At 44.5% G+C, this 13,146-nt stretch overlaps 1 protein-coding gene across 1 annotated transcript; it reads right to left on the bottom strand.

The window, feature by feature from the left end:
• Nucleotides 1-415: 415 nt before the first annotated feature.
• SGO1 (shugoshin 1) lies at nucleotides 416-9,436 on the bottom strand. The gene is made up of 9 exons (XM_063420672.1): nucleotides 9,301-9,436; nucleotides 8,784-8,926; nucleotides 8,508-8,704; nucleotides 7,993-8,097; nucleotides 7,475-7,539; nucleotides 7,175-7,314; nucleotides 5,742-6,590; nucleotides 5,379-5,553; nucleotides 416-939 (listed from the first exon to the last, which is right to left on the bottom strand). Exons 2-9 carry the CDS (start codon nucleotides 8,917-8,919, stop codon nucleotides 798-800), a joined length of 1,809 nt encoding a protein of 602 aa, XP_063276742.1. The 5' UTR covers nucleotides 8,920-8,926; nucleotides 9,301-9,436; the 3' UTR covers nucleotides 416-797.
• Nucleotides 9,437-13,146: the final 3,710 nt, after the last annotated feature.

The following is a 13,146-nucleotide window of genomic DNA, read 5'->3' as shown; positions in this document are numbered from 1 at the left end:
TGTGGCACCAAATAGCACAAGCTCAGATGTTCCACCTCTTCCTCTGGGAAAGGCACTGGGCAAAGCAGGAACAAAATTATTATAAACTCCTATGAATGTCCTGCAACAGTGGGGACCCAAGTGGAGCCTTTTTCACCAACCTCCATGAGAAATTTGCTTTGTTTCTGTTTGCTTGATTCTAACTTGCACTCAATGCAGGACCAACTAAGCCTAAATTGCTGCTTTTGAGAGCTGCAGCTACAGAATGAAATTGCAGCTGCTAAGCTGCTTCTAAAGAGTGCCTATGCCACCACATAAGATGGGAACAGAATACATAGGCCTGTAATGCCCACTGCTGACCTTAGTGCCCTTGCAGCAACTATGGAAATGGCCAAAAGAACACCAACCCACTCAGAGCTCTTTCCAAACACTAAGATGTTTATTGTAAGATTCGACATGAAACTACAACCATACATAAGCAAGATCTGTACAAACAGTTATTAAAAATACTTCCTGCCCAAAAAGTTTTAAGTGCCTAAAGTTTACCCATATAATGACATTCCCCATCTCGTCCATCAGATTTCTCTTGTACTCCCAGATCCGTTCAAAAGGAGCTTGAATAGAATCACTTTAGTTATAAAAGTAACCAACCCATATCATTAAAAATAAGTCACTAGAATAAATCCAGGCCCCCTTAATCTGATATCCTTAATACTAGACACACAACTATTTACATATTTATATAACATATTGTGCAACAAATATTTCATCCAGGAAATTACTTTCTTCACGACTGAAGCATGGTTTTGCTGAAAATCTCAAAGACAACTAACTAATTTCTCATCATATTTTTTCATAGGATTTTTCTTATGAGAACTCCGTTTAGCATCTTTTTCCATCTTGAAATTTGGAGAACGCAGGAACTTTGTATCTGTAAATGGATCTCCTCTCCTCAGTTTCCTGTTTGGAGAAAAAAAAGGCATAACTGAGTTCTGTTTCCTACATCACTTAAAACGATAACTTTTAGCTAGTGAGTTCCATTTCACAAGAACTAAGGCTGTATTACTAACTCTAGACTTCTTTGAATGAGCTCTTCAAGGTCAAGGTCTTCTTTTCAAGGTCTAAATAGAATCACAGAATAATGAGATTGGAAGAGACCTGTAAGATCATCAAGTCCAACCTATGCCTTAACACCTCAACTAGACTATAGCACTAAGTGCCATGTCCAGTCTTTTTTTAAACACATCCAGAGATGGTGACTCCACCACCTCCCTGGGAAGACAATTCCAGTGCTTTATTACTCTTTCAGTGAAAAATTTTTTCCTAATATCTAACCTGTACCTTCCCTGACGTAGCTTGAGACTGTGTCCCCTTGTTCTGTCAGTTGCTGCCTGGTGGAAGAGACCGACCCCCACCTGTCTACAACCTCCCTTCAGGAAGTTGTAGAGAGCAATAAGGTCACCTCCAAGCCTCCTCTTCTCCAGGCTAAACAACCCCAGCTCTTTCAAACGTTCCTCACAGGGTTTGTGTTCCAAGCCCCTCACCAGCCTTGTTGCCCTCCTCTGGACACGCTCAAGCATCTCAATATCCTTCCTAAACTGAGGGGCCCAGAACTGGACACAGTACTCAAGGTGTGGTCTCACCAGCGCCGAGTACAGGGGAAGAATGACCTCCCTGCTCCTGCTGGTCACACCATTCCTGATCCAGGCCAGGATGCCCTTGGCCTTCTTGGCCACCAAGGCACATTGCTGGCTCATGTCCAACCGGCTGTCGACCAGCACCCCCAGGTCCCTTTCCGCCTGAACACTGTCCAGCCACACTGTCCCCAGCCTGTAATGCTGCAGGGGATTTTTGTGGCCAAAATGTAGAACTCGACACTTAGACTTATTAAACTTCATGCTGTTGGACTCTGCCCAACCATCCAACCGATCTAAGTCTCTCTGCAGAGCTCTCCTCCCTTCCAATAGATCAACACAAGCTCCCAGCTTAGTGTCGTCTGCAAACTTACTAATGAAGGACTCAATGCCCTCATCCATGTCATCTATAAAAATATTAAATAGAACTGGTCCCAGTACAGATCCCTGAGGGACACCACTGGTGCCTGGCCCCCAGCTGGATGCTGCACCATTCACCTTCACTCTCTGGGCCCGGCCATGCAGCAGTTCCTAACCCAGAGAAGAGTGCTCCTGTCCAAGCCGTGGGCTGCCAGCTTATCTAGGAGTATGCTATGGGAGACGGTGTCAAAGGCCTTGCTGAAGTCTAAATAGACAACATCCACAGCCTTTCCTGCATCCAGCAGACGAGTTACCTGGTCATAGAAGGAGACCAGGTTGGTCAGACTTGACCTACCCTTTGTAAACCCATGCTGACTGGGTCTGATACCCTGGCCATCTTGTAAGTGCTGTGCGATAGCACTCAGTATGAACTGCTCCATTATCTTACTTGGTACTGAGGTCAGGCTAATTGGCCTGTAATTACCAGGATCCTCCTTCCTACCTTTTTTATAAACAGGTGTCACATTGGCCAGTTTCCAATCGCCTGGTACCTCACCAGTGAGCCACGACTCCTGATAAATGATGGAGAGCGGCTTCGCAAGCTCATCTGCCAGCTCTCTCATCACCCTAGGGTGGATCCCATCTGGTCCCATCGATTTATAAATATCCAAGTGTCCCAGCAGCTCTCTGACTGCCTCCTCTTGGATAACAAGAGGACCATTCTGTTCCCTGGCACCACCTACCAACCCCTGAGGACAGTTATCTTGGGGATAAGCTGTCCTACCAATAAAGACTGAGGCAAAGAAGGCATTAAGCATTTCCGCTTTTTCCTCATCTTTAGTTACTAAGTTGCCTGCCTCATCCAATAAGGAACCGAGGCTGGTTATACCCTTCCTTTTATCATTGATATTTTGTAAAAACTTTTTTTGTTGTTTTTAACAGAAGTTGCCAAGTTAAGTTCAAACTGAACTTTAGCCTCCCTGATTTTTTTTCTACATGCCCTAGCAGCTCCCTTAAATACTTCTTGAGAAATCAGACCCTCCTTAAAAAGGTGATACATCTTTTTTTTATTTCTAAGTTCCTTCAAAACCTCATTGCTCATCCAGACTGGACGTTTGCCTCGTCGACTCTTCTTTTGGCACACAGGGACAGTCTGTTCTTGTGCCCTCAAGATGTCTGTTTTGAAATACACCCATCTCTCCTGGACTCCTTTGTTTTCAAGGACTGTTTCACAAGGAACTCTCTGAATAAGTCTCTTAAATAGGCCAAAGTCTGCCCTCTGGAAGTCCAGTGTAGAGATCTTATTGATATTTCTCCTTATTTCACCAATTATCGAGAATTCTATAATTTCATGATCACTGTGCCCCAAGCGGCCTCCAACCTCCACATCACCCACCAGTCCATCTCTATTTGTGAACAATAGGTCTAACATAGTCCCTCCCCTGGTGGGCTTGCTCACCAGTTGTGACAAAAAGTTATCCTCCACACACTCTAAAAACTTTCTAGATTGCTGTTTTTCTGCTGTATTAAGTTCCCAGCAGATGTCTGGTAGGTTGAAGTCACCTACAAGAACAAGGGCTGATGACCCTGCAACATTGTTCAGTTGCTTATAGAATAAGTTGTCCACCTCTTCTGGTTGCGTGGACGATAGCAGACTCCCAGGAGGATGTCAGCCTTGTTGGCCTTCCCCTTAATTTTTACCCATAGGGACTCTACTTCATCATCATTAGTTTCAATACCTATGACATCCAAAACTCCCCTAATATAAAGGGCCACCCCTCCACCTCTTCTCCCTTTTCTGTCTCTCCTGAAGAGCTTGTAGCCATCCAGTGCAGTGCTCCAGCTATGTGAGTCATCCCACCACGTTTCAGTGATGGCAACAATATCATAGTTCTGCTGATGCACCATGGCCTCTAGCTCTGCCTGTTTGTTACCCATGCTGCGTGCATTGGTGTACATGCACCTCAGCTGGGCTACTGATTTCTCCCCTAACACAGTCTTATCATCCTTGGGCCTGCTTCCAGACAGCCCAGATGCATCCCCTTCCCCCTTCAAACCTAGTTTAAAGCCCTCTCAATAAGGTCTGCCAGTTCATGAGCTAAAAACCTCCTGCCCTTAACAGAGAGATGTATCCCATCTGATTCCAGTAGAGCAGGTGCCATAAAGGTTGCTTCATGATCAAAGAATCCAAAATTTTGCCGATAACACCAACCCTTGAGCCATTTGTTAAAGATGCAGGTTCTCCTATTCCTTTCATCATTTTTCTCTGCCACCAAAGGAACTGAGCAGAACACTACCTGTACACCTGTTCTAGCAACCACTTGACCCAGTGCCCTAAACTCCCTTTTAATCGCCTTGACACTCCTTTTTTCAATCTGATCACTGCCAGCCTGGAGTATCAGCAGTGGGTAATAATCAGAGGACCGAATCAGCCTAGGAAGTCTCTCAGTAATGTTTTGTACCTGAGCTCCAGGGAGGCAGCAGACCTCCCTGTGGGATGGGTCAGGTCGACATATGGGGCCTTCTGTCCCCCTCAGAAGGGAATCACCCACTACAATCACCCTTCTTTTTTTCTTGATGTTAGAGGTGATAATCCGTTCTTTTGATGAGTCATAATTGGAAGTCTCACTGGGCAGATAATTTTCTTCTAAATTATCTGTCTGGCTCTCTAGATCCAGGGCCTCATACCTATTCTGAAGTGGCACCTGGCTAGGGGATGGAGGGCAGGAGGGATTATTGTTATTACCATCCCGAGCAGGGACCCATTCCCATTCCCCTTCATCTACCAGGTGCCCCTCTATTGCCTGAGAGTGAGAGGCATATGAGTCCTCTGACTCCTGGTGGGCCTCCTTTAAGGATGTAAGGGCTGAACTCCACCAGTCTATTTCCCTTTCACTATCCCTGATACTCCTTAATCTTTCAATTTCCTCCTTAAGCTCAGCCACTAGCGAAAGGAGGTCATTTACTTGTTCACACCGTAGGCAGGCCTTCTCCACAACACCCCCTGAAGCCACTGATAAGCTCAAACACTCCGGGCAGGAATGGGTCTGTACAGACACATCCTTTTTGGAGGGCTCTACTTGGTCACATACACCTGTACCAACCACAGATTTTGACCGGGTTAAGACCATTGTTTAGGAGAAGGCCCAAGATTAATCAACCAATATAAACACCACACCAAACTAGCCAGAACCTGCAGCCCTGCCTGCTTGCCCTGCCTGCGCAAACTGCTGTGACCCTGTTTGCCTGCTCCGGGTCGCCGCGCTCCCCGGTGGTCTCTTATAACGAGTCAGACAGGAACGGAGGAGGCTCCACCCCCCTGCTCCTGAATGGCTCGCCTTTCAAATCCTCTATTGGATGGAATGTCAAGAACTTTATATCAAACTGGAAAGTAAAGACACCTACGCTCTAATACTTGGTTCTTTGTAGTTTACAGTAACAGAACAGCTTCGCCGCTTGCATTTTGGAGACTGAAGTCCTTCACCTTCAGGGACAATATCTGCATCCCCAGTGCTGGGGAGCACTGCAGCTGTGTTGGTAACATCACAGAGATGCCCACGAGATGGCTCAGAAGGCTGTCCTGTGAAGAAATTAGGCACAGTTCAGTTCATTCAGGTAAGTGAGCTTAAAAGAAAATCTAACCATTCTAAAAACATTACTTGTCTAGTTGCTATTAAAAAACTCCTTAAAATAAAAAAGCTCAATTCTCCTAAACAATGTCATCTTTCAAGGAAACAAAACCAATTACAGAACACTTTTTGCACTTACTAATAGGCTTATCACTTGATTTGTTGTTTTCACTCTCTTCTTGATGACAGAGCTTCTGCTCACGTTGTGCCAAACATCTTTTAGATCTTGGCCTTGGATGGATTGGTGATGTAGGGCTCTCACCCACTGAGCTTTGCCTTTTCTTAGATTTACTCTTGTAAGGCTCATAGAGGCTGTCATCTGAGTCCCCTGCAGTGCTGCTTGACTCAATGGTATTGGTTTCAGCTGAGTCTTCTTCGTCCTCCACTTCAGTATCACTGTTGTTCACCTTGTTTTGTCGAAAAGGTGTAAGATGGACACTCTCTTCCAAATGAAAATCATAAGCATCACTGATACCACCCAAGAAACTGCCCTTTTCTTTAGAAGTTTCTTTGCCCAGTTTTCCTGGTCTTTGTTGGGAAGTAAGTGGCCATTCCAGTTTTCCTTTCTGGCACTTTTCTTTCCTTCGTTGAGGGTTTTCTTTGCTTTTACGCTCCGGTTGTTTAAGATCAAAATTACGTTTTAATTTGCACTGTGTAGTTTCAGAATTTTTCTGCCTCAACCCCGGTTCTGAATTGACCTTGCTCTCATTCAAGTGAGGAATATCTTCATTTATATCTCCTGTAGCACACTTCTCTAGACTTTCCTCAAGCCTAATTTCATTCTCTTCAGAAAGTTCTTTTACTGAATCAGGTGCTTCTAAATGTTCCAAGACACTATTACAAACTACATCAAGGTTCCTCATCTTCGAAAAGTGACGTCTGGTGGACACACCTCTTGGTAACACGCTACCAAATCCAAACTTTACACTTGAAGAAACGTTTTCCAGCTCTGGCTCTGTGTTGTTCAGATGAAAATCAGATGGCTGTCCTTGAAATTGAAGGGAAAGTGTCAAAGCCAGACAGAAAAACCATGTTAAGATTTGTGCAAAAATTCTGAGCCTGCCAAAAATTCAGACTCTTCTTTGGGTTTTCTCCACAGATTTTTATAAACTAGGATTTGGCAATTGAGATAAGCTCTGTTTAATATATTTTCCATGCAGAAAGCAGTTAGATAATGTAACACTAGTATTTTCCTCTAAACTGTTCCTTTTGGAAAGGTTATTTACAGGTCATTTATTTTCCTGAATATTTTGCTTTGTTAAGAGGTTTTTATTGATTTCATAAATGCTAACAACAGTCTAAAGATAATTTTACGTGGTTGAACTGTTTGGTAGATAATAAAACTGGACTGCATGTATAGAGAAAAAAAAGGAATTTCAAATTCCTCCCTATTTTGCTGGGCATCTTCATTCCAACATTTTACCAGTGGACAGCATTGGTATTTCCCCTTTCTGACAATAAGCAGAAAATTACTTGTCAGTTCCTTCAAAAGAAGCAGTTTTCTAAACTTGTACTCACACATTATTTTTCTAATTCAAAATAGAGGAATATCTGACACTTTGATTTAGTTACCTTCACTTGGAATTATTTTGGTAAAGGAAACGTCACTGTCAGATTCCACACAGATCTTTGACAAAGAATTTCTGTCACCATCAGCTTCCATCCCACTTGGAGGTACAGGACTATCTTCAAGAACACATTTTAGAGGTCCTCTAGAGAAAATACCAAAGGTAGTGTTTACTGAACAGCAATACAGTTAATTACAAGGAACAGTTTTGTTACATTGGGTTTCTTCCCTTTTTCCAGCCAGAAGATTAAACTTCCTGTAACACAGTTTCAAAACATAAACAGGCATTAATCAATGATACTTACATTGAATGTGTTGGTCCTGTGACACTGCCACTATTTCCAGGACCTGGAGAAAGCACCCTCTGATTCTGTCAACAAAATAAATCTTACTGTGATTAAATGGCTGAAACAAGCTTGTATCATCTTCAAATTTTAGAAGACAGCCAAGTTACTCAAGGAAGACCACAGAGGCCCTTGACTCTTTCTTTCTATCTGGCTAACACCAAGTGCTGTGGGTGTTACCCAGCCACCTTTTCAGCTCCCGCACAGAAGCTGAGAAGCACATTTGTCACCAGCCCAATCCTACAGCAAGCAGACAGGGGAAAGAATTGTGCACAAAACCCCAGACAACCAGGGTGCTTCAACCACCACCTAGCAGAGCCTCAATCCCACTTACAACCTACTGGCACAGCCCCACAGTGTGCACCCCTGGGATACTGGGAACTAGGGTTCAGATCTGAACATCTGTGGGCCTTTGTGATAGAAGGAGTGAAGGCAACAAGTAACAGAAGCCCTGCTCCTCAAGAGGAAAAGGCACTTACCATGTCTATGGAACACAAATTCTTTGCTGGGCCAAGGAGAGTGACTGAGTCAAGTAAATTTTGAGAGACTTTGGAAATTATCTCTTTCAAGGCTGACAGTCGATTCTAATGGACAAAGGAAAGACAGTAACACTGTTACTATCATACTCTAGTATCAACTACAAACTTATCAGCATTATGAGCTAACTAAAATCTGAAGAAACCTCTGTCACATGTGATAAAACCCCTATAAGATTCACAGAAGATAAACTTTTTTTTTTAATTTAGATTTTTAAGATCTTATGTTTACTCTTTCTAATTTTAAGTAAATGAGAAAGAGTAATGAGAAAAAAAAGAGTTCATTACCAGATGTCAAGGGATCCAAACCAGCATACCCAGTTAGGGGGAAAAACCCTGTTAAACATACTGAGGTAATGCTTTATGAAACATTTAGGATCATAAAGATACCCATCCACGGATTGGTACAGATTCTGATGTTCAGCTTCACCAGCTCATGTAGTTACTGTTAAAAATACCTCCACGTGTCCTTGTTCCTGCTGGAACCTATAATTTCTTTGCAAGTCAAACATCTGAGCCTTCAAGATGTGATAATCTTTCCTTAGCTGAAGAATGGTAGCTTCAGCTTCCCTCAGTTTGAGCTTTTGTTCTTGCAAGGACAGAGCCAGATCTCTGTTGTTTGCTTGTATGAGCTTCATTTTGTTGGAGTTGTTGGCTGCAACACAACAGTGAGTGTTTCAAATGGGATTGAAAACGAAACAAATTAAAAATCCTAAAATATTTAAGCATCTTACTTGCTCTTTTGGCCTTTACGGTGGAGAACTGGGTAGTTTTACCCAGCCTTGACCATTTCTGAGTTCTTTTTTCTCTCATACGTTGTTTTATATCATTCAGACTGTCTTTGAAGGACTTTCTCGAGTTTTCTGCCATCTTCTACCTTTAAAAGTGGAAAGGGTGAAGAAGCCATAAAGCTGGGGTTGCACCGCGCTCCCTCAACGCCAAAAGAAAAGGCACAGGCACAGACGAGCGAAGCTCGGGGCAGTTTTGAGCGGAGGTGCACACAAAGCAGACACACACACACCCAGGAGCGGACACACGGCTCCAGCCATTCCCACCGCAGCTGCAGCAGCCCCCGGCCAAGCGTCGGCGGAACCGCGAAACGCTCGGGGCCCGCGGCAGGGCCGGGGAGGGCTTTAAACACCGGGGCCGGAGCCAAGAGCTCGGCCGGGCCCTGCCGAGGCGCCGGCAGCTGGCCCCCTGCTCCTCTAACCGCAGGCACAGCGTGCCAGCACCCCGCACGGCCGGCCCTACCTCCTCGGAAGGGCGAGCGCAGAGCGGGGTAACTCCCGTGACCGCCCGAGCCCCCGGCGGAGGCGGGAGGGCCCGCAAGGATCCGGGCGCAGCGGCAGCAGCGGCCGGGATCTTCCCTCGTCCCGCAGCTCGGTGCTCCCCCTCTCCGCACGCCCGGCGCCTCGTCTCGCCGCGGCGCGGCCGTCCCCGGCCGTGCCCCGCTGCGCGCTCGGGAAGCGCAGGAGCGGCCGCTCGGCCCCGCGGGGCGGCACCGCCCGCGCCTGCCGCCGCCACGCGCCGTTCAAACGCCGCCGCCGCCGCCTCCCATTGGTGCGTCCCGAGGCGCGCGTCACGGCGCCAGCGCCGCGCGCACCGCGCCTGGCCCCGCCCACCGCCGGCCCCGCCTCAGCAAGCGCGGGGCAGCGGCGGGGCGGGGCCGAGGTTAAAGTGCTTCGGCTGAGGTGCTTTTTTTGTAGTAGCCGCTTCTTGCAGCAGTAGCGGGATGAGTCTTTCACATTCTGGAGTTGAGCTGTGAGAGTTACTCGCGGCCAGGCCGTGAGGTGTAGGGCAGTGAGGGGAAAGCTAACGTATTTACAAACAATTTGATGCGTGAAGGTACGGGTGGTAACGTCTCTGAAATGGGTCCTGATGTCTCTACTAACTTTGGGCAGCGGGTTTGTTGTAGAGCCCAGCCAGCTCGGCTCCTGATACAGAGAAAGGTCTGCACAGCCAGAGTTTCTGGACTTTGGGGTAGAATAGTACGTTCAAGGGGGGGATATGGCTCTACCTCCCTGGTACCTCAGCTGTGGGGAGAGGAAGGGGGCAGCATGCGGCCGGGAGTTCCGCATAGAAGGAGGCTGCGCCCTCTGAAACCTCGAGAGAGAAAACCCAGCAATGTGTGTCCCAGTGGACTCTCCATCCCAATAAAGTTGAAGGACTCCTCTGTCTCCTTTTCGGACACGAGCCTTTCTGGCGTTTGTAGATTTTCCTGACAAGCGTGAGGGAATTACATCTTCTGTGTGTTTATATGCATCTTGTCCATGGCGTGCTGAACCTTGATTAACCACTGAGAGAAAGGGGAAAAAAAAAATAAATCAGCTAAACTGTGGCTTGTTAACAGAATAAATGGTATTCTAGATTCTGTTAAATCAGAGTTTCATAGCTGCTACACTTTCTTTTTTTCTTACAGCTATTCCAGATTTCCTGGTTTTATTCATAACAGCATGGATGTGTTGTGGCAGTCTGATTTCAAACTTGAAAAATTCATATGGATCATGACAGAAACCATGATGTGCATGCTTTTGTCCTTTCACGCTCCTTGCAAGGTCTTGTAATTTTTGTTTTTCCAGTTCAGCCTTGAAGGCCTCATCTATGCAGTTTTTACAGTAGTGTAAATGAATATTTATCTTACTCTCCTACTTCATCAATAGATACTGGTAAAGTTGGTGTTGCATTCCTGTTAGCAAAGAAGTTATCCTGTAAACCCAGCCCTGGATGCAGTGTGTCAATCCCCTTTTGGAGACATGAGGTCATGTAAAAAACCCCAGATTTTCTTTAGGATTCAGCATGAAAAATTATGAGCAATTTACACACATTAGACCCACTTACTTACTAGTAACGCACAAAACCACAGCAACCCACAATCATAGTTTCTCATGACATGTTTTTTGCTTTCTTCTTGTCTGCTTGATGAGCCTAAGTAACATCTACCCATCTTTCCAGCCCCAAACGACTCTCCTAAAACAAAATCTCACAGGTCTGGCGGAAAAAGAAAATAAAGATTTTTAAAAACTCAACCAAAAAAACCCCAAACCTCCCCAATTTCCCTTCCTCCCCACCAAACCAGAAGAAAAATAGAGGCATACTGGACAATAAAATCCCATGCTCTGTAGAAATGCTGGTATTTTCTGGTATTGTATGACTACCTTTGCATCCCCTTCTCTCAGACCTCTCTGTGTTACAAGACAGTAATTGGTACACTCCTCCACTCAGCTGCAGCAAAGAGTGTCACCTGGGGCCTTGCAAATCTCTCTGTCTCTAAACATAGATGAAACTATCTCGCTGAACTCAGCTTCTGGGGGCTTGGAGGTTGTTTTCCAGCTTTCTTTTTTCTTTTTTCTATTTTCTATTTTCTATTTTCTTTTTTCTTTCTTTTCTTTTTTCTTTTTTTTCCCAGCTAAGCACAGCTATTCTAACCCAAAGCAATACCTTTCTTTGCCTACAAACTTTGTCTTGCTTAAAGGCAGCAGGTGTTTTGCATTTGGCCAAGGAGCAATTGATAGTGCTGGTAACATCTTTTATCCATTAGTCATTTATTAGCTTGACACAAATACACTGATTGTTATTAAATGAACCATGTTCTGATTAAAAAATAATGCTTTCCTCATTACTATCTAAGTGCTAATCCTTTTTTTTTTTTGCTGAGTATGCTTATATCAAGATTTAAAATCCTCTCTTCACCTCTTTTCATTCCATTGTTTCCATCAATTTTGTTACAGCTCTTTCAGAAACACTTTGGAACCTTTCTGCAGATTATCTTTGATTTCCTGTATTTGAATTTCTATATCCTGATAATCACATTTTCACTGTTACCGAGGTGTGCTCATTTGGTCATTAGTCTCGTCTCCAGACAGTTGTGTTTCTATTAAATTATTTGCAGGTCACGCCCTCTGTATCATTTTATTTATTTGTAGTGGGGGACTCCAAGTAGTGAATTTCTCTAGCTCAACTGAATCTTTGCTGTAAGCAATTTCACGTTTTCCTCTATAAAGATTGATGCTGTCATTGATGCCAGAGTTGCTGTGGATTATTAGTTTATTTCTAGCGGGTGTACTCATGTGGCAAAACAGCTGCTGCTGCCACTGGAATTGCAGTATGAAAAGATTTGCTCTCATCTTAGATTTATTGTCTTGCATTACAAGGCAAGTGTTGCTTCATATAATGACAGCAAATTACAGGAATCGGAGCCACGATTCTGGGAGCGTTCTGGATACTTCTTGCCAGAGTTGTCTGAGTGTGATGTTACACAGTGATGTCCAGTACATTCTGTTGGGGCTCAAAGTTAGAAAGTTGTTTTTCCCAACTAAGCAAATGATCAGATATGAAATATCCTATGCCATTTTAATTAGTTACTTCTATTGCTACCAACACCAGTGCCTTCAAATAAATGAAATTTTAACTTTTTGAGTGAATGCTTATGAGAGGCGTTGATAATCCAGTACTTGATGGAAAATATTTTTAAAATTTTTACTGGTTTTAATAACAAGATGAAGTGTAGGACTCTGTAAGAACAGACATTTAGACTTGCTCTATCTACATTTTCACTCATTTTTGGTGATCACCAGCAGGGCACAGAGGAACAGCCATGATGTGGTGACTGATGGCAAGCTTTTGTTGATGCAGGCAGCTGGATAACCTCCAGATACCCAACTTAAAAACCCCAGCCATCTTTTCTGCTGCTCCATGTCCAACCCTACATCAGACAACCTCAGTGGTGATGTTTGTACTGTCCAGTATATCAGAGTAGCTAGGGTGGTAGATATGACTCATATTTTACTACTTCTACCACAAAGAGGTACAGAGCTGGAAATCCCAGTGCATGGAATGCAGTGCATACTGTGGGGACAAAAGGAAAAGTGTATTCAATATACTGTTATGTGTAGTACCAGTTAATGAATACTGCAAAGTTCTGTGTTAGAGGACAAAATTTATTGTCTATTTCCTTTCTTTAGCAGAGAGAGAGACTGGTTAGTGGCACACAGGACTGTCTTGCTTTCCATTACCTTTGGGATTTGGGAAGATCGTTTATGTCTTGCTGAGTCAGCCCTGTTCTCACTTGCTGTGACACGCACACTGATGCTGCCTTGC

Source organism: Prinia subflava, chromosome 1 (assembly GCF_021018805.1).
Source record: "Prinia subflava isolate CZ2003 ecotype Zambia chromosome 1, Cam_Psub_1.2, whole genome shotgun sequence".
NCBI classification, from domain to species: domain Eukaryota; kingdom Metazoa; phylum Chordata; class Aves; order Passeriformes; family Cisticolidae; genus Prinia; species Prinia subflava.
The sequence above is the reverse complement of the archived record's forward strand: the minus strand, read 5'-3'. Positions and strand labels throughout refer to the sequence as shown.

Bases quoted from the DNA above. Each gene is read 5' to 3' on its own strand.
- SGO1 (XM_063420672.1), bottom strand. From the start codon at position 8,919: ATGGCAGAAAACTCGAGAAAGTCCTTCAAAGACAGTCTGAATGATATA. The intron at 8,705-8,783 runs GTAAGATGCTTA...GTTGTGTTGCAG, and splicing joins CGTAAAGGCCAAAAGAGCAA to CCAACAACTCCAACAAAATG. The intron at 8,098-8,507 runs GTATTTTTAACA...TTTGTCCATTAG, and splicing joins AGGAACAAGGACACGTGGAG to AATCGACTGTCAGCCTTGAA.